We start from the raw sequence: 22,405 nt of genomic DNA on the forward strand, positions 1-22,405 counted from the left end.
TACCTGTGCAACCTCTGTAGGGTCCAGGTATCGCCTCATGCTACCAGTAGTGACACTGACTGTAGCCAAATGCAAAACTAGTGAAGAAACAGTCAGAAAAGATGAGGAGGGAAAAATGTCAGTGGCCTCCACCTGTTAAACCATTCCTGTTTTGGGGTCATCTCATTGTTGCCCCTCTAGTGCATCTGTTGTTAATTTCATTAACACCACAGCAGCTGAAACTGATTAACAACCCCTCTGCTACTTAACTGACCAGATTAATATCCCATAAGTTTCATTGACTTTATGCTATACTCTGATTAAAAAGTGTTCCTTTAATTCTTTTGAGCAGTATATATATATATATATATATATATATATATATATATATATATATATATGGATGTAGTGCAGTTTTGAAATTTAAAAAAGTTACACGTTCAGTTCTTCAGGCTCATTTGTTTAGCTAATAGCTAAGCTTTTGCCATATCTCAACCAGATACTTCTTAAAGGTTGTTAAGGTTTCTGCTTCAACTACATGTTTTGGTAGTTTGTTCCAGGTTCCCACAACTCTTTGAGTAAAGAATTGCTTACTGGCTTGAGTCTTAAATACAAGTCCCCTTAACTTCTTCTGGTGTCCTCAAATATGTAATTTACCATTTAGTCCAACAAATTCTGCTTGACCTACTTTATCAATACCTTTGAGGATTTTGAAGACACATGGATTAGGCCCCCACATGCTGTCCTGTTAGAAAATGGGTAAAAACAAGTCAAGACCATTGCATGGTGAAATAAAAGTGAGAAACAGTGAGAAAGAGCTCTCTTTACTTCAACTTTGATTCCACTCACACACTTATTTGCTACCAGCTAACTGACAACTATATCTGGTCAAAGATGTATTGACAAAGTGCACAAAGAAAGTGGCAAAGGGGGAGACTGCAAGCACAAATAACACATGAAACAGTGCAATGGATTCAAAACAAGAAGTAACAAGACAAGTGAGAGATGATCACGCAACAAATTAGGAACATGACAGTGTCAGTGGCCCATCACAAGTTACCTATGCTGACAATGATAACTTAGCATACTCATGGCTCAACACTTAAGAAAATCGACCTGTCCTCACTTGATCTAAAATCAGACACCACAACGTTATAAGCACCCCTATTGATCATATGCTAAGTCCTTGGAATTTGTGTGCATTGCGCACTGAGCATACATTAAGATTGGGTAGGGAGTGGGGTAAATGACGAATGCCCACTAACAAGCTTGCCCTCCAGTTCAAAACCCTTGCTCCACCCTTGGCGTTTGATGCATCAATGTTGTAAGGAGCTGGATTTTTTAACCTTTGTGTTAGAGTCTGGCAATTCTCCTCTGACTGGCATCCTTATCGGGTATTTTTGAAGTCTTGATCACCTATTCTCTGTAAATTCTAGAGATTGTCATGTTTGAAAATCCCCGAGGACAGCTGTTTATGAGATGAGGGTTCCACCCTGACTACAATCGACAATCACATCACGGTGAAGGTCCCATAGATCACATGTTTTTCCCATTCTAATGTTTGGCTGAATAACAACTAAACCTTTTGAACATCTCTGCCTGCTCTGTATTTTGAGTTGTAGCCACATGATTTTCTGTTTGGAGGAGCAGATTGTGTGTTTATTATATGTGATTCAAAGTCCAGGAAATGGAACTAAAAATAGGCACATTTATTTGCCCCCCTCAGCTTACATTTAACATTTCTCTTGTTTATTTTTGACTACGCAGTTATTTCTGTATAATTTGTGTATTTCTAATGTGTACTCTTGTTTCCTTCCATATTGCATTAATTGTTGACTCTTAATTTGCCCAATATGGCTACAAGGACATCTCTTATTCAATGCAACATCATGAGCAAACCAGGATGGAAGATTATTTTGTGGAAAGAAGCACTCAGTCACACAAGAATGACCAATTGACCTAATGGATTTATCGGTTTGATGAGAACCGGGGAACCTGGAAAAAGACCCACATGCAATTTATTTTGATTGCATACCGCATGTCTGGTCAAACAAAGAAATCCTAACAATTCAGCCCTCCATGGATGATCTTTTTCAACGTCAGGGTCAATAATAGCTGCAGCTGGAAACCAGTCTTAGAAGAGATGGCAGCCACCAGAGGTAGAAAAAGGGTTTAATTCTTCATCAGATCTTCTTAATTTAGTTCAAGTTGAAAGGCGCAACACCAATCCTGACAAGTCTATCACAGGCACACTCCATACTCACGTACACAGACTCAGGACAGATTTCCCATTAACCCAACACAACTGTTTGGAATGAAAACTGAGTAGCTGAAGAAAACACTACACAAGGAGTACATAAAAACACCAAACTTTTATTTAACAAAGTGGCTGGAAAACGTAGGGTAGGAGCATTCAGTGGGAAAAAGATGAGCATTAAGAGTGAATTCTTAAGGCAAATTAATAAGGCAAAAAATGAAAACTCAAGCAAAAGATGTTTTTCATTCTTTGACCAAATGGGAGTTTTGAAATCTGAGGTTCTCATAAGCATTTGGATAGTCAAATAATGCTTGAAAATCAAGTATATACGTATACCAGTATATAGGGCTGATATAAGAACAATCTAGATGAGAACATGTCATTCACCTCAACAAAGCTCATCAGTGTTATACACTTAATTCTTAAAAAAATAACATTGATTTGAGTTTTAAAGGTCCCTCAAGAACTGCCACACTTCTTGGTAACTTATTCCACATGTCTGTGATTCTCTATGTGAAGAAAAACTTCCTACTGTTTCTGAGAAATTTACCCTTAAGAGGTTTCCATCTGTGTCTCTGTCCCTGGTGAACTCATTTTAAAGTTACAGTTTTGATTTACTATATGAATTCCCTTCATAATTTTAAACACTTCATTCATGTCACCTCCTTAATCTTCTTTTGTTTAAACTGAAAAGGCTCAGCTCTTTCCTCATAAGTCATCCCTTGTAGGCCTTGAGTCAGCCTAGTCGCTCATCTCTGGACCTTTCCCAGTGCTGCTATGTCCTTTTTGTTGCCTGTAGACTGGAACGGCAAACAGCACTCCAGATGAGGCCTCACCAGTGTGTTATAAAGCTTCAGCATAACCTTCATGGAGTGTCTTGTAAAGTAATAGATTACAACTGGAAAGTTGGAATAATACTCTGTTTTGACCCATACTCTATAAAATAAGGTAAAACTACAAGAAAACAACATCCCTATTTTAAGGTTTCATTGTGAAAAGGTTCTCAGTGCAGTAGGCTGTACCTCAAGGGACAAGAGATACTCTCTGCAAAAAAGCTCATATCGATGATTACTACTGTTTGATGAGCATCCTAGCATCAATGGTTGGTTATGTCTTGTTGCATTTAGCTGTTACATTCAACATATGGCTTATGAATGTTCAATGTAAGTGTATGTGACTAGGTCCATCGATAGTGTAGAAAATTCAGATGACAAAATATATGCAGAGTCAGACAAAAAATAAAGCTGGACCTGAAATAAATTAGGTCAGTTAACGCAATAAGTGTTTCGTTAATCTCAGCTGTTCCTCCTCCTCCTCAAAACATTATACACCTTTCCTCTCTTGTTAGTACTACTGGTGTGTCTCTTTGGTCCCTTCTTTGACCATTTTATTACCACATTCAGTAGTTAATTACAACTAATAATGGATAGAAACAAATTCTGGTTTCTTCATAGCTGGCCTTATACAGGGTGGCCCACGAAAAAGTAGCCCGCCTTCCTGCCAGAGTGGCGCCGATTGACTATCCTCATCACGAAAGCTGTGTAGACGTAGTGCAAACGTGTGAGTACGAGCTGAGCGACGTATTCCATTCCACAAAGAATCATTTTCAGCACTTTCTGTAAAGAGTGAATAAAGATTTTTGCATTTCAAGTTCTTTCTTTATGGAAGGGCGCCTTTTTTTACCAGGGAGGCGGGCTACTTTTTCGTGGGCCACCCTGTATAACCCTGTGTTAAGCTGTTTGACCTAAGCAATAGGATGCTCAGATTAAAAAAAATTTAAACCTAATTTCACATGATTATGTATGCAATGAGGCGGCACAGTAGTGCAGTGGGTAGCGCTGCTGCCTTGCAGTTTGCTTCCTGGGTCCTCCCTGCGTGAAGTTTGCATGTTCTCCCCATGTCTGCGTGGGTTCCCTCCGGGTGCTCCAGTTTCCTCCTACAGTTCAAAGACATGTAGGTTAGGTGCACTGGCGATTCTAAATTGTCCCTAGTGTGTGCTTGGTATGTGTTTGGCCATTCTTGAGCCAAAGAACAAAAACACCAATCTTCTGAGCTAAAAATAACATTTTATCAATGATTGTGGTCAAGAAGCTAAGCAGAATGTCAGATACCAGGAAAAATAATCTTAGCAAATTGCTAGGCATACATTTGTTTTAATTTAGAAAAATCCACAAATTAAGACATTCCTTCTGCAATGCGAAAATCTTGAATAGGCAAAATGGCATTACTGCCAAGAAAACAGAGTTGCAAAATGGTGTTGCAATTAAACAGTAAATCAAAAATAAAAAAAATAAACGTGCATAGAATTGTTCAAATGTGAGCCTGATTATCCAATAACTCTCGTTCATGACAAAATTTGTGCAAGAAGGTCTGAGTCTTTACTTAGTGCAGAGTGATTTAGAAAAATAAATAGAATTGCATTGTGCTGCCCCTCTTATTCCTTAATTATGGCCAGATGAAGAGCTGCATATAAAATATTCCCTGCCACTGAGAATGAATGCAATGGCTTTATAGCTGTTTTTCTAAATGCAGTTTTGGATTTTTTAACTTCAATATGAAGGTTTCAGTGTTTTATATTTTCTAGAAGTTTTATGTTTTCCTAATTATTTCTTTTATGTGATAATTAGAACTCAATTTTCATATTTTATGAAGTTAATTAATACTTAGAAAGAATCCAGTTTTCTTTTCCTCTCATAGGTGAGAATGACATTAAAATTAGATGATAGCTGGCACCATGATCATTACCCCGTCAATCCACTCTTTCTTTTACTAGGCAAGTCACAAAGACAACACTCAATCACCATTTTAAAAGTCTGTGAGCTTCTAGTTAGGCCCTTACATTCATGCGCTGTCAAGCTACATTATTTTCAAGAAGACATTTTCAAACTGACTATACAAGAGAGGGCTTTGTTAACCAAATGACAGGCTTGACCTAGAAGAAACCTAAATAGAAAAAACAATTTATTATATGGGAGACACAGCAGTGCTAAAAGAAGAGGAGAGTATGGCCCAAATAGGAGGTAATAAAAATCCAATCTCTTTTTTATTCTGGTTTACATAAATGGCCATTGCAATTTAGATATTTGTTTTCCCATTATGTGAAGTTCTAATAAATCAGTGACTTTTCATTGCACATATATAAAAAATTTGAAAAACATAATAAGTATATGCAACACAGAGATAAAAAACATGTGAATTAGAGAAAAATGATGTTGTGGAAGACCTGAATGCAACTGTGTGGCATCTTAAACCCAAGTCTTAATGGAATCTAAAAGCGTTCCTTCAAAAACCAATATTCAGTGATGTCCCTGCTGCAGTCTTCTGTCCACAGATGATATTAGGGGATCTTCAAGAGCAGAGATGGACACAAGCACTCCTAATTCACAGGATCATTTACTTTGAAGAACGGCCAGTGGATACAGCCATGTTGCTCTAGCAGGTGTCAATATCTTCATTTCCAAATTTGCTTATCTGGCTCAGGATTACAGCAAACCCCAGCAGAAACGTACACAAGGCAGGATGCCATCTTGGAGTGGATTGCATTTCTCAGTATGGTAATAGTAAGAATCATCCCATTTTCACCTTTTAGTCTTCAATCAGTCTGCAACTTTTTTTTTAACTGAACGTGCATTGTAGAGATTGTGAATTACCAATAAACCATTAATTTTATGACATAAAAATATAATAGGATGTAGAGGTGAAACAAATAACATTTGCTTGGCAGACTATTTTAGATCTGCACATTATAAAAAGGAAGAATTGCTATGGTTTTAAATAATCTTGTAAAAAGTTAAAATTCACTGGATCCTTTGCACATTTACATTTAAGAGAAATCTCCTATTTATACACCAAATTACTGGAGTCAAATTATATTTTTTTAGGTGCTTTAGCATACAACGTGAAAAACATGCACTGTGTCGCTGTGTCTGTCTGTCTACCCGCATGAAGCAACTTGGCTCCCAGTGGATTAATTATGCTGACATTTTGCACACTTTTTCTTCCAGAAAATATGTCAAGAAACTTTCCTTTTCATTGAAATATCTTGAATACAATGTGCTCTACTAAGTGTTGAAATTTCAAAACTTCCCATTGCAAAGTATTTTGCAAACTTTCAAATCTTAAAACAGAAATATTCTGAGTGACTTCAATTATATGTTGGTTTACGGTTTCAAATTTACCTTCGAAGAGGTCACTTCGTCTTGCATATTTTGTTTTCCTCTTGTTCTCATTTGACAGACACTCCTAATAGCAAAACATGGAAACTCCTGCACAGTTGTGTGTTCTGCAGAAGATTTTGTTTGATATGCTGTATGGACACTCTTAAGGAATTGATTCTTCAGAGTGATGCCATTTTTGGATTCCTCCATTTATATGGGGGTTCCAAAAAGGACCTTTATTTATTTAGACATGTCACAGGTACTACAAATAACCATAAATAGATGATAACAGATCTGCCAGATCTGTTTTTAAGGTAATCTTTTTGCACACAATTGCACAGGCTAAGTTCAGATACACTTTATCTGTTGTATCCTGTTAGGTGTCTTACTATACCTTAACATTTCTGTTATTTCAACATACTACAAAACTTTTCAAAGCCCAGTGAACCAATCTCATATCAAAAGAACCTTTCCCAGAATAATAAATGTTCTTATTCAAGAAAAGGGTCCACAAGGAAACACAACCCAGTAAAGAACCATTTAAGAATGATTAATTTTAAGAGCTGACACGACTTCTGTGGCATCCTGATGGGAACCTCTATCACAGCAGCTCACTTCTCCTGCTCTTTGAAATCGTTGTGGGTAAGTGACATGATGTTTGTGATCATAAAAGTAAAAAATGCCAGCAGTTTAACTTATGTTGAAAGGAATACAAGAAGAAGGAAGACCTTTAACTGTAGCTTGTTGCATACAGTGCATAAACATGCGCTCAGGATTTCTGCTCCTCAATGGCTCCATTATCTGCAGATCATAATGATTCCATATTTTCCTGACACTATAATTTATCCGCAAAGCGCCACAATGATCTGGTATTAATTATGGTTGGATACAGACATTTTAGCTGTTGATTTCAACTGAGGTTTTCATTTGGTACTTTTATGTTTAAGGAATATGAACTACAACTAGCCATAGACTGTCCTCATCCAACACCTAACAACAGCACAACACTTGATGCAATTCTTTCATTGCTTGATTTAGAATCTGCTGTCTATGACAGTTAATAAGCTAAAATTGGGCTCTGTTTTTAAATACATTATACATTTACTAATACATAGAATTACATTATCACTGTTATTTTTTTAATATGAATTCATATACAAAATTGTGACAGCTAACTTTTAATGAAATGACTTGAAAATATGAAAATATTCTAACTTTCAAAGCAGTTAACTAAGAATGCATCTGAATGTTACAACCATTTTGTTACTTGTTTATATTTATTTTATTTCAGTATTCAGGAAGTACTCAGAGCCCTTCAATTTCTAGGAAGTACTCAGAGCCCTTCAATTTCTGCACACTTTATTGTATTGTAGATTTCATTTTAAAGGGATACACAGTCAACAAACCATAATAACAAAGTGAAAATGTTTTCAGAAAAGTTTGTAAATGTATTAAAAATCAAAAACTGAAATCTGTCATTCATACACTGTACACGTCATGATCAAGTACCTTCTTGATCAAGTTACCAGTTTGGCTGGACGACCAACTCTAGGAAGCGTCCTGGTGGTTCCACATTTCTTGTTTCACAGTTATTGAGGCTACTGTGCTCCTGAGATCACTCAAACCTTTAGAAATGGCGTAGTGGCAAATTGTGATTTAATTGTGGAGGTCTATAGAGAGCAGCTTGGTTTTTTGTCCTTACATGCAGTATGAATCGTGGGCCTTATTTACACAGGTGTGTGCCTTTCTAAACTCTGTCCAATCAATTTCATTTGACACAGTTGAGCTCCAATCAAGTTCTAGATGCATTTCAAGATTAGTTAGAGCAAACAGAGTGCACCTAATCACAATCAGGACTGCTACAACAAAACGTCTAAATAATAATATAAATGAGAGATTTCAGTTTTTGATTTTTAATAAATATGCAAACCTTTCTGAAAACATGTTTTCAAAATTAAGACTAAATCTACAACAGAATAACTTACCTCTACTGTACATCACAATAAATTGTGCAGAAAGTGAGCATGTCTGTTTTGAATCCAAAAGTATATGCATTACATATTTTAATGGTAACTTACATTAAAATATTAAACTATTTCTACTCTAAGGTGGGCTGGCACCCTGCCTGGGATTTGTTTCCTGCCTTGCACCCTGTGCTGGCTGGGATTGGCTCCAGCAGACCCCTTGACCCTGTGTTATAGGATATAGCAGGTTGGAGAATGACCAACATGACTGACTGACTATTTCTACTGTATTTAGTTAAATAAATTTGTTTTATCTTACTGTACGCTAAATTATAGAAGATAATTATTTAATTTATCTCTTGAATATTAGGCTGTTTCTGGCTTAATTGAAGGTACAGAGGTACAAGGCCTTGGTCAACTAGATGTTCATCAACATTTAGAGAAAAACATGACATACAGCACAGCATTAAAAAATTCAGTTCTTTTACATGATTCAAGAATAGACGTTTAAAGAACAGACGTGTAGAATATGCTAAAATGAATGGCTTAACTATGTTTAAATCTTTGCTGGGTTTCTACCTTAGTCATGTTTAAGACATCATTTGGCCTCGTTACATGCTTAAGGCTCAAGAGTAGAGGTATGAAATGTACAATAGCTAAAACGTAAACGATAAGCTGTGCAGCTTTCAGAGAGGGAATATGCTAGACTGAAGCCAATTTAAAATGTGGAATACAAGCTTTATTGGGTTAATGATCAGAATATTTTATTCGCATTCACTCATTCACACTTGTTACGATGACCTGTTACTGTCTCTGCACAAATTGATAATATTCACACCAGACAAGAAGGAGTTGATCTAGAACGACTAGCATCCTGAAGAATTGGGGCTATTCCTTCTGCAATGCATCATGCTTACATGACCACTGACGTTTAGCCGTATTATACAGTTTCTGAAGTAAATTACATCACAATGTCCTCAGCAGCTTGTACACAGAGCCATTTCCTTATTTTAGAGAATTTTTCAGTTTGAAAACCAAACAGGACAACTATTTCTCAGTTTCTCTTTTTTTGGGCACCAAAGCTAGTTGGACACTTGTTAACATCACTGCCCGCGATTACGATTAATTCAGTGAAACTTCACTGTGAGGTTCTTGTAATGCTCTGCATACTTGTCCCAGTGATTTTACGATTTTGTTCACACATAATTTGAGGCAGTAGATTTCGAGGAATCATACTTCTTCTTGATCTGAGTAACTACTACATCGAGTTTCCTGGTATATGAATGTTGTGTTTCATTTACATGACCTTGACCTCCTAAATTACCAGTAAATTCCTGGAGTAACCTTCCTCTGTAAAAGACATTTTTCTGTGGATATAATGTGTCAGAAGGGTCTGAGTTGCATGATATTTAGCTAAGTGACCATATAAAAACAGAATTTCTACACATGGGAATCTTTATTATAGAAGATTTGTTCAAAGTGACAAAGTTTTTATTGATATTCGAAAAAAACAACAAATTATCGTCAATTAGTTTCCATTACCACTATTTTTATGAGAGAATATAATTTACATGGACTCTGTAGGGTTTTCAAAACACTAAAATGAAGTTCCACCAACTTACTTCATTTACTTGCTCATTCGTTCTTCAAAAGAAATGGCCATTGAATGATACTTTCATCTGTGTCCAGATGCTGGAAGGTCATCGACTTTGTTTCCACCTTATTGCATATTAATTATAACAAGATTACATTTCAGCAGTAAAAACAAAAACATGGGTGTGACACATTTTCTGTCCCTTTTGGAATTCTAAACATGCAATTTCTGATACAAACCAGCAAGTCATTAAAAAAAAACATGCAATCTGTTTGCCTTTTATCATGATTAAAAAAAACCCAAAACATAAAAACAATGAGCGTCTCTTACAGTGCATTCTTCTCCCTTTGGTTTCTTCTTAGAGATTAGGAAGACAATTTCTACATTTCAATGTATTTTTGTCTTTAGGCACTGAAAATACACATTCATTTTGTAAAAGAGGTGACGGTTGTAGCTGATTTAGTAGTAATTGTGGTAGTAGTAGTAGTCACATCACAATAGGTCCCATCCCATAATCCCCTAGTCTTTGACAAGCCTGTAAATGTGATATTGAGCTCCATGCTCGCTTGTTGAAACTTCAAATACATAAGCGATGCACAGAAGAGTCTCTTGTGTGTCTCTGTTTGTAACAACCTAAAGCAAAAGAAACAAATACATACAAATTATTATTTTTAGCAGGAGGAAATAATGTAGTGTTAGAGAGAGTAGCTTTGCCATCTTCAAATGCTTTACTACAGGTTTAGTGAGTTATATATAGGATCTGCATTTTCTCCGTGTTTTGTAATTTTTATAAACCATTATGCAGGTCACAAAACCTCACAAATAAGCAGAAGTTCTAGAGAATTTGAGATACTGAGGATATAGTAGCAGCATGGGCAAACAAAACCACATGGAGCAACTGGACCATTGAGCAAATACTCGGAACAGGAGTCCTCAATTTCAGTCCTGGAGGGCCACAGTGACGGCTGGTTTGTAGTCCCACCCAGTTTTTTTAATTCACAGCAAATTACTGTATTGATGCTGAAGTCATTATTGGTAAGTTAATATTTTTTGCTGAATTAGTGAAAAATCCCCAGCCCTTAATTGCTTTGTTTAATCTTAAACAACTGCATTCCCTGTTTTTAATTGCTTCTTGTTTTCTTAACAATGACAATGAGGTGGAAATGTCAAAGGAACCAGCAGCTGACCTGGTTGTATTTGTTTTAATAAAATATTTGTAAAGAAACAATACTGAGAATCTGCTCCAGGGCCTCAACTCATTTGGATAATATGCTCAGATAGGAAAAATCTACAATGCATGACAGAATGAAAGCAATGGAATTAAATAACAAATTCCGTTACCTACAAGTATTCCTGCCTCAAATGAGAACAAAAATCTGTACTTACTGTGACCCTCCAGTGCTGAGCTTGATGATCCCTGACTCACAAACTTCTAAAACCTCCGACCGTCTCTCTTAGCTTCAGCATGTTATGAATCCCATACCAGAGATATATGCATTGTATTGTGCACTGCAAATGTTAATGGTGAGGTCCGCGTCGATTAGATTTCAAACCCTCTTAGATGGGTAGCTTGTTTTAAGACTTTTGACATTTTAAAAGCCTGAGCCTTGTTTTGGGCCCGCACAGGATAGAAAGCCTGGATTTGAGTTTGTAGTTATGCCTGTCTTTGAGGGTCAGACATTGTAAGTCCTGTGCCCAGTTTTATGGCTTAGTGTGCCTTAAAAATCATTTCATCATTTACTCACCAGTTTGAGCTCCTACTCCTTGCCCTAGCATATGTAGGAATAGGAACAGACGTAGGACAAATTCATAACTACCTTTGACGTCTTACTCCCAGATGCAACAAATTCTTATCCTAGCCAGAATTTTTGTGAAATTCCTTAGAGTAATTCTGAGACACTTGGTAAACTTGGAAACTAGTCTGTTTTTTTGTTTATTTTGAGGCCTACTCATCCTTTTTGTCAATTTTGTGTTACAGCATCAAAACAACACACATTAAATTGGTGTATTTTTGACAACAGCAAGAAAGTGCTTTCTATGGAAAACATGAATCCATCCTTCGGTATCTTGAATTTTCTTCTTCTAGTCTATCATAAAGTCTATATTGATGTACCCCATTTCACTTACACCCAGTTACTAACCAACTTAACTTCAAGTCTTCAGACTTCAGGAGCAAACAAGAGGGTTTACTGCCCCTAATGAGGAAAACTACACATCCCATATTATTTTTCTACACAAACACACATTTTCTACAATAATTACAAAACTGAGAATATGAAACAGAGAATGTTTTACCATTGAAAAATGGTGACTTACCTGCAGAATAGTGAAATTTTCCAAGACACTGTTCATCATATACTTCTCTGGAAGGTGCTTGAGTTTATGAATAAAGTTGATCATGTATTCACATAAAGGAGAGCGATGAATCCGGAACACATAGCGACCACTTTCAAAACGAGCGTACTCTGTCTAATACAAAAAAAAGGGCAGAAAGACACACACTGCAGTTAAATCATCTCTTGGTAGCCAAAACCAAAATTTAAAGATACCTTTGTATTCTTGTTGATGTTAATGATTGTGTCTTCATTTTATATTTTAATGTTTTCAGTATGTTGTGAATTGGATACTCAGTTATTTATCAGGACAGTTACTTTACCAAAGCAATTTTTTATATCAGTGGTTAAAATCCACTAATAGCTGTTATTAACCTATCCACAAAATTAATCAATGCATTGAATTCATTTAACCAAGACCCTATCCACATTACTACATTTTGGTTTAAAATTCAGACATTTATCTCCATTTTCACTTTTCATTTAAACCAGCCCATCACCTCCAAAAAGGAAGATTTCTGAAAATGCTTTCCGGAGCCAAATTCTTTTGTAAGCAATACGCTAATCGCACTCTGATTGGCTTGTGCTTATTTCCTGGCCCTTTCCTCATTGGAGTCTGCTCATTACAACATCTGATGTACTGATTGGTCACCCTTCACAGAATAAAAACATATTCCAAGATAGTGAGCATAGAAGAGTTGCTTTCCATGGTGGTTACTGTGCTACTTACCAGTATGCATCTAAACTGCATTTATTTTTAATGCTGCATACATGCAGAAAAGATAAATTATTTACCCTTCACTATAGTTTTGCAATAAATCCCGTGGTCGGCAGTATTACTGTTGTAGTGATAAAGTTCAGAGCCCTGTGAAAATCAGATTATAAATAACTCTGTTGACAGATACTTATCAATATTTCTTACTAAAACTTAATCAGGTCAGTAAAAAGGAGTGTTTTCTGCAGCAACATGATTGACAATGCAGCCGAACTCACAATATTGCAGGTCACAGAGAGAGAGAGACACGAAAGCACAATGCAGTATAGTGAAAACACAGGCATGCATTTATTTTCTCTATTGAGTTTGTTTTTCAAATATTGTTTGGTTCAAGATGCACCATGATTGCTGTGGACTACTCATAATCAATCCATATTGCAAATGACTATAGAGCTAAAGTCTTTCTTTTAGTGTCGGTTTACCATTTGCAGCATTTTTTTTAATGAGAAGATGACCTTCACCAACTCTGAAGACTGTTTTATTCAACTGTAATCAATGCATTAATGCGAAGTGGAGGCAATCAGCATCAGCTCCTTAATTAAAGAATTTGTTTCTTTTTCTATTCTGTGAAAGGAGTATCTTGATTATGCTCATACTTTTTAAAGCACATAAAGCACACAAGACATTGATTTTCATGTGATTCCGAGTTTTTTGCTACACAGTGACTTTACGGAGTCTGTATGCATGCCCAGTGTCAGCAAATGTCTACATCATATGTATTTTTGGGTGTTTCAGTATGGACATGGGATCATTTTGTGAAAGCTGTGAAAAAGCCAGTGTGGACAACAATCATTTTTGTTTAAAAACTCTTTTAAATGAAAACGTAGCATTGTGGATGCAGTCCCAGTTCCGGGTCATGGGTGATAAGACCTTAATTTATAGGAAACAATAGAATATGTTAACTTTTTATAAATTGTACACAAATATTGTGGAGTTAACCATTTTGATATAATTTTAATACATTATATAGACTGTAAGAATGCATCAATCAAAACAAATTACATAGACAATTATGGTGTCACCATTCTAGGGTCAATGTCAGTCAGTCAGTCATTGTCCAGGGTCACGGGGTTCTGCGGGAGCTAATCCCATTCAGCACAGGGCACAAACACACATCCACTAGGGACAATTTAGGATCACCAATGCACCTAACCTGGATGTCTTTGGACTGTGGGAGGAAACCCATGCAGACACGGGGAGAACATTAAAACTCCACGCAGGGAGAACCCGGGAAGCGAACCCAGGTCTCCTTACTGTGAGGCAGCAGCGCTACCCACTGCGCCACCATGCAGATGGGTCAATGTCTTTCATTGACAATTTTTAAACAAATGTTTAGTTTGTTCATTTTCTTTTGTAACTGATGTGGCCTTAGCACTTAATAGAGGTCAAGCCCAAGTGTGTTGTCTCATGTACAGAGGATCGTGAATTTTCTTACTTGCATGTTGCAACATGTTGCCACTCTCAGGCACCCCAATCAACAAGTATTACAATGTCTGGGAGACAAATTGCCTAAGTCTCATAAGCAGTATGGTGTAATGTATATGATCAACAATGTCAGCATTTAATCCACATGGAATAAGCACCTTGAACATCTGGGTAAAACTTTTGACGCCCCTTAAAGAGGCTTTTCTTCATGTTATCCAAACAAAAGATAAGAAACTAAATCAGATGAGCATCTCAAATGAATCTATTAAATATGCCAAATGGTTGGTTAAGTAGCAGAGTTACTTTACAGAGAGTACCCACCAGGCAGTGGTGCAAGCAGCTGGCAAGCCATATATATGTAGTAAACATTTTTGAAATACAAAACAAAATTGCAAACTGGAATAGTCACCCTGTTATGATCATTATATTGTCTGTCTGAACTGGGTCCTTTGCTAATACACTCTACCCTACCTTCATGGACTCCTTTTTGGAAACAATTTCTTCTGTTCTCCTAACAGGACAACCTACTGTACAATTCCCTTTCTCTCTCACTCTTCATCTCTCTCCTCTCAGTGTCTGATCCCTTATTTCATTTTTTACCCACACTCTGGTCATTGGTGTAGCCAGGATAACTTCACATCCATTGACCGCCCACCTTTCTTTTTCTGGTAATTGTTTATAGGACATGAAATTAAACAAGATAAATGGATGACCTATTGGATTGGAGCGGGGATGTCGAAGACAACTTTATCAACGGCCAAAAATAACACTTTATATAGGCCAGAATAAATCAACACACAACTCCTGCTACTTTTTCTTTACAAACAAGAGACACAGATACCTCTCTGTTCATCATAATCACATACTATGCCTCATGTTTGATTTGAAACTGTCTTCTCTCTTTATCAGCTTCTTTTCTCGTGGACATTGCAGCAGGTTAGCAAAGATACCAGAGGTCCTGGAACCGAAATCAACATTCGGTGGAAAAAATGAAACCAGCTACAAGGCCAGCTCTAGCGTTTTTGCTACCCTAGGTGAAGCTGTAAATGCCCCCAACCACCATTTTTAATAAATGAGATCAAAGAAAGTAGCAGCTTAGTACAGATACTAGTTAAATTAATATAAATTTGACTTAGCATTTTAGCAACTGGGTATATTTTATTTGCAAAATGTGTAAATGCAAATAATATACAAATACAACAGTATAACATAATGGGTAAGTTAATTGATTGATGGTAGGTTTATTTTACAAACAGAACAGCAGCTTAAATAAAATAATTAATTAAAAAAGGATGCACATGACGGCTACATTGCATGATGGGGAGGATTGTATAAGTTTTACTAATTTAACGAATTTCTCACATTAGTGCTACTACTACTACTAATGACTATAATAATATAAAACAAGCATAATTTTCATAATTAAATATGCAATTCAATAAATGCTAAGGTTGTAAAGTTTATGCTGGCCAGTTTATTGATCATGGCAGAGCTCCAGCCATTCAGTATTTTGAGGGTTCATAGCATACGAGAACAGTAACAGGAGTTCCATAGCCACCCAGAAGTTATCCCCAGATTACTCTTATCTCCAAGCAGATCTTGGTGTTGGCTTAAAAGCCTCTATTGTCCAGAAAATCTTTAAGAATGGAGTCAGGAGGAAGAGTTTTGTAAAGAACTGAAGGGAGGAAGAGTGGACAGAGTGGATTCAGAAAGGTACAGGTTGTACGTGAGATGTTGAGAGGAAGGCTTTTGTATTTACATTGGCGGAAAAATGCTGAGTGCAGACTATCTGCTACACGGTGGAGTTTAAGTACTGTTTAGTAAGATGGCAATGCGTTGTTTATTTTCTGATATTTACATATATTGTGATGGTTTAATTGATTTTGCAATAATCACACCCTCTTTTGAATACTTCTTGCCTTCCTTTGTCATTATTTGGGTTTGGAGATAGTACGTCTGCAACCCCTGCTGTCAACACCTAGAAGCAAACAGAGTTTATATGAAGCCAACATTCAGAACATTTTTGGATGCTGCTTGCCTGCTTGTTGGATGGCTTACACCCTAGCTACCCCATCCAGTCCATTGAGAGCCACAGTGGGTAAAGGTGTCTATTCCTACCAATTCTTTATTAAATAAATAAATAGATAAATATATATATATTGCATAGTTTTTACTGTCAAATAATGCAAAGCGTATGTGACACGTTTCGCCCTAATTCTGGGCTCATCAGGTGTACACACTAACTGCACCCCCTTTCAGGGATTGAACCTTGGACGTCAGCGGCAAAGCCTCTTTATGTTGCCCCACGGCATATGGATCGTTTATTTGACAGCATGTAGGGGTAATTACATTTATGGCTTTCATAGTCTGAATCACAATCTGATTGTATGGGTGGTTACGCTTGTGGTTGGTCTGCACGGCCATGGACGTGGCCCTAACCCTAACCCCAATATATATATTTACCAGTTTCAAACTTTATTGTATCAATCCAGAAATGCACAGGGGGGTTGATTTTTATTTTTTCGAAATTTAACAAGTATGAAAAGCTGTACTGCTCCCTCTTTTTAAGAAATGGCTGTTTTATTACTTTTGAAAAGGCTTGATTTTTAATCAGTTGCTTGCTGCTGATCACCAAAGCAGAGACGATAGTGAAGTAGATGCTCCTGTCATTTACACCGGGGTATGTTCTTTGTTATTTGTGAAAAATGAAAGCCGCTTTAGAAAAAAATATATATCCTCATGTAATTAACTGGCCTTTTCCTCCACTCAGCAGGCAGAAAGATATTTCAATGTGAAATTTGTATTTCATTCAAAAGATTTCAATATACAGAAGTCTTCTCATTTTCATCTTTTTATTTTATACTCTAAATTGTATCCAGATAACGACAACTAGAAAAGGTGTGACACAGGCACTAACTGTTAAAGAGAAGCAGCTATTTCAGTGACATTAGCAGGTTGGTGCTTAAAATAACAATGGCATTTCAAAATAAGCACAACAAAGTTGGAAAATCTGGAAAATGCAATCATATTTAAAAAAAATCCTATCATAGGTCATTCTGTAGAGAAATAATACAGGTCCAAAGTGTAGTAAGTAAAAATAGGCTTAATTAAAATAGGAAATCCAATTAAAAGCAGGTCTTGATTCACCCATTTCAGCCTCCATGGACTGATATGTAGCTAGGGCTTACATATTTGTCTCTTGTGTTTGAGCTAAGGGGAATTAAGAACTTTAAATGAATAAAAATATAAATGAAGTGTTACATGAATACCCATTTGAACCACCCAATTAATAAGTAAATGCTGTCTGCTTGTTACTTGAAAATTCTGTCAAAGATGGACATTTTGCTAATAAGAAAAAAGGAAATCACAATGCATGTTAGAGCTTGGGGAGCACCTGCCGAAGCGAATCAATAAATTACAAGAGTAATGAGTGAAGAGGCAAACAAATGAGCTACCTGTGTGGAAAACCTGGAGCTAGTAGGCCAGCTGTTCTCTTCAAGTATTTCAGAGAAAAAGAGACACTTTAAAGGACATTGCCATCCCACTGAAGAGTTCAAGGTTTGTGAGTATGAAGCTTATTGTCCTATGTGACTTTGCTTAAAAAATGAAATACCGTTTACAGCCTCAAACATATCACTATTATTAGCAAAGAGGGGAAAAGCTCTTGGGGTATCTCTAGTTTCCAGGGGTAACAGGATCCACAAATTGGCGCTTCTCCAGGGTACGTTGATGAGCAGCCTGTTTGGGTTACTGCCAAAGATATAGAGCGGCGTGTATCTCTTGGCTTTTCTCCAGGGGTGAGGATATGAGGTGATGAGGGTGTTGCCGTGTCCAATTCTTGCAGCTGGCACCAAAAGATTCCAAAGTCAACATGCCTATCAAAATCATCTTCACTTGTATGGGGCTCACAGGGCGATTAATAAAATACTGCATTGGATGTGGAAGCAAGCATTAATAATACTGAGCTTCATTCCCAAAATCAGGCCTTTTTATGTTCTGTAAAATTACATTGCTTTCAGATTTTGGGTACTTTATCAAATTCATCCTCAGTATTTTTAAACATTATTATAAAATGTAGCTACAAAAATGAATAAATGAATGACTGAACCAAAGAGTTTGTGAGAAGGTTTCTTGAAAAAATATCAGTGATGTTACAGCCTAGAGTGCTTGCAATTAACAGTGAGCCCTGCTATGGACTGGCAACCAGTTCCAGGGCTATTTTGTGTCTTGAACCCAGTGCTGCTGAGATAAACTCTTGTCTCCTATAACCCTCAGTTGGATTAAGGGATTTTGAGAATGTTTTGTTATTTTATGCTATTAGTATTACTTGAATTTCTTGAGTTTGGGTGGTTAAGGTAGGACCCAAGATTACATCCCAGTGGCAGAATGATACAAACCGAGATAGAAATTGCTTTAAAGGTATTGGATACATCACAGGTTAGGTCGTCAACTCATTTCCCAGTTTCTGCAAAGAAGCATAGGTCACAGACGCCCTCATGACTGCCACTGGAAACTATTCAGCATGCACACCAAATGACAACTGATGACACTTTAATATGGCAAGGACAAAAGTCACTGCCTTCATAAAAAGGGTCAAATCACAGCTCTCCGACAAATTCTCTTTGAGAACTCTTTGACCTTCTAACAAAATACGTCATTATATGTGCAACATTGATGTCAATTTTTATTACATAACATGCCTGAAACTCTTCTTCGTGCAAGTGTGGTATTTATAATGTACGTAGCTCTGCACAAGCCCTTCCTGAGCTAGGAAAAATATTTTCAAAAGGTAAAACCTGAAGAAAAAAGCTAACTGCTATTACCTTTAAAGGCAGAAATTCATTAAAATATGATTAGGAACATAATGTGTCAAATGATGAGATTTCAGTGTGGTGTAAGTGGTAGCACTCCTGCCTCACAACAAGGAGAAAGGCATTCACATCTGAGGCGCTCGCTCTGTGAAGTTTGTCTCTTCTTGTCTTCAAACATGCAGGTTAAGCAGAATGACGCTGCTAAGTTGGCAACTGAAATATGTGTGAGTGTGCTGTTTTGTGATGGACTGACATGTTCAGGGATTGTTCCTGCCTTGTGCTTGCTAGGATAGACTGCAGCTTCCCTGTGACCCAACTCTGGATAAGCAGGTTTACAAAACTGATGGATGGATGGAGGGATGGGTCAGTCTCCTCCTTAAAGCTTTAAATTAACAATGCTACAGTATATACTGTATATATATATATATATATATATATATATATATATATACACACACTAGGGGGCTGCACCCCACCCTACCCACCAGCCACTTCACGTCTCTGCCGCTTGCGTTGTGAAGGGGGTGGCACAACGCACACTTTGGAGATATGGTCAGATCACCTGCTTGCTTACTTCTCCTCCTGCTGTGCTGCATGTTCTGCTTCTTGTGCTGCACGTCAATTATTTTAAAGCAGAGCTTCCCGATTCATTTTACCCTCGCACCCCCTGTGATGGACGAGGCTGATTTCGCAACCCCTTGGTTTGAGAAGAAGTATGAAAAAATATGAGATTAACGCAGAAAAACAGATCACCAATTGAAGCTTTATGAATAATGGATACTTTATTCACAGCTAACAAGAGGGTGGAAAGAGCAGCCTTCCACACCTCAACCGCACAAAATACAAGTATGAAACGTTCTTTATAAAGAAATTTATAGAAGGAATAAATAGTTTGAGAATTTTATGTTGTTTAGGTTCTTTGACTTTTCTCCTGCCTCTTCTTTGTAATTATTGTTTCTTTGAAACGTGGTTCTTTATGTGTTAATGAGATGCGTAGGTCATTTTCGGGGTTCAGAAAAATGCATCTCAATTAAATGTTCTTTGTCTTCATCCTCATCTCTCATCTTTTCTAATTTAAAAGCAAAGGGGTTGACAATCCAGGTTTCTGATTCTTCCAGATCTCCCGGGCAGAAATAACCGTCAAATGGCTCTTTCAGGCTTTCCAGCTGCTGACTGATTTCTTCTTTGACACTGTCTTTAAAATTTAAGCTGTTGCACTCCACAATGACTTCGTCCAGCGAAGGAAAATTAGTGAAATTCTTATTCTGGATACATAAACTCCACAACAACAACTTATTACTGAAAGCACGCAGCTTGTTGCAGACGGTCACAATATTCATTTCTTTTCCCTGAATTGAACAATTCAAATCATTGAGATGTTGGAAAATATCTGCCAGGTATGCCAACAATGGGATAAAATAAGGAAATTTGAAAGAATGCAGAAAGTCACATTTCTGTTCTCGTAGAAACTGTTCGATTTCCTTTCTGAGCTGAAAAAACCTTGTCAAAACTCGACCTCTAGAAAGCCATCTGACCTCCGTATGAAACAGGAGAATAGAAGCATCATCATTAAGTTCACTACAAAACGCTTTGAACAACCTGTGATTCAAAGCTCTTCCACGAATAAAATGTATAATTTTAACACACAAATCCATTACATTTTTCAAAGTAACCGGCAAGGTCTTCGACACAAGAGCTTGGCGATGAAGGATACAATGAGTAACCATCACCTCTGGTACTTCATTTTTTACAAGAGTAACAAAGCCAGATCAGTTTCCTAACATAACAGGAGCACTGTCAGTACAATTAGATCCGATAATTTGCAATGGAATCTCGTTAGTATTGAAAAAGCTTTTCACTGTATTGAAAACATCCCTTGCGGTTGTCGATGGCATTCCCCTTTACATAATGAACGAAAACGATGAGTTGGCTACAATTATCGATGTCTGTCGATTCATCTAACTGAATTGAGATCTTGACAGGGGAAGCTTTGATGTCCAAAACCACTTGATCGAGAATATCACCGCCGATGTCATCAATCCTACTTCGGATAACACTGTTTGACAGAGGAATCTGTTGAACTTCCCGTGTGGCCTCTGCACCCAGGATAGTCTTCACTATATGTAAAACACATGGTTTGATAAGAGTCTCTGCAACAGTGTGCGGCTTTGACATTTTTGCCACTTCGTATGCAACTTTGAATGATGCCAAAAGCAGGGGCTTATTCACAGGAGCAAACCCTAATTTCGGAAGCATTCCTTTAATGTCATAGCATGCCCTTTTAGCCTTCAAGGAATTAAGATCATTCCCTTCTCTCATGTTTCCACCATGTTTAACTTGGAAATGCTCACCAAGCTTTAATGGCTTCAAGTTGGAATTGGAAAATATTGCATTGCAAAGGACGCACTGCGGTCTGTCTACTCCATCAATAATTGTTTTGGTAAAGGCATACTCAGTGTAATCCTCCTTCCATTTTCTAATTTTTTCGCAACTAGCCATGATTAAATGAACGGTAAAAAAGTAAGAGCAAAGCGACGGAGACTTATTGAGGCAGGCAGGCGAGAGCACAATAGCACGCAGTCAAGTCGATCTAAAATGTGCAGTCAGATTCGAAAAAATATACCTTTTCAAGTTCTATTTGGATATAAGCAGGTTCTATTTAGTCGACAGAAATATCTTTGGTAGGAATGTAAGTTGAATTTAGTCTTTAAATTTCTATGGTGAAGAAAAATGTATGCAATGATGACTAAATTTAACTTACATGGGGGGAGGGGGTTGAACGCATGCTAAGGAGATGCGGACAGATCAGCTGCTGTCTTTCTGCTTGCTGCTGCCGAGCTGTGTCTTTTGCTTGTCAAGCTGTTCATTGATCATTTAAAAGCCTGTACAGCAGCTGTTCTTTTGTCTCACTATTTTGTCTTGTGGGACGTTAAAGTGTCTCTCGCGGGACTTCCGGGCTGATGATTACTTTCCTTATTTTCTGAATTTTTTCTCTCCAACGCTTTCGTGTCTCTTTTTGATGCTCTGCTCTTTCTTCTTCGCTTAGTCATTCACGTGCCATCTAGAACATATATCATTTTTAAGAGCTGGGAGCACATGAAGTGTGTCTG

General features: G+C 37.2%; 1 protein-coding gene across 1 annotated transcript in view; it reads right to left on the reverse strand.

Annotated features, from left to right (window-relative positions):
- Positions 1-9,794: 9,794 nt before the first annotated feature.
- Positions 9,795-22,405, reverse strand: part of LOC120538595 (transcriptional enhancer factor TEF-3-like) — a 158,075-nt gene continuing 145,464 nt past the window's right edge. The window contains exons 10-11 of the mRNA XM_039767984.1: positions 12,268-12,420; positions 9,795-10,584 (exon numbers count right to left, since the gene is read on the reverse strand). Of these exons, the coding sequence (XP_039623918.1) occupies positions 10,471-10,584; positions 12,268-12,420 (267 nt within the window). The 3' untranslated portion in view covers positions 9,795-10,470. The remainder of the gene's footprint in view (positions 10,585-12,267; positions 12,421-22,405) is intronic.

This window comes from Polypterus senegalus, chromosome 11 (assembly GCF_016835505.1).
Source record: "Polypterus senegalus isolate Bchr_013 chromosome 11, ASM1683550v1, whole genome shotgun sequence".
Lineage (NCBI taxonomy): Eukaryota > Metazoa > Chordata > Cladistia > Polypteriformes > Polypteridae > Polypterus > Polypterus senegalus.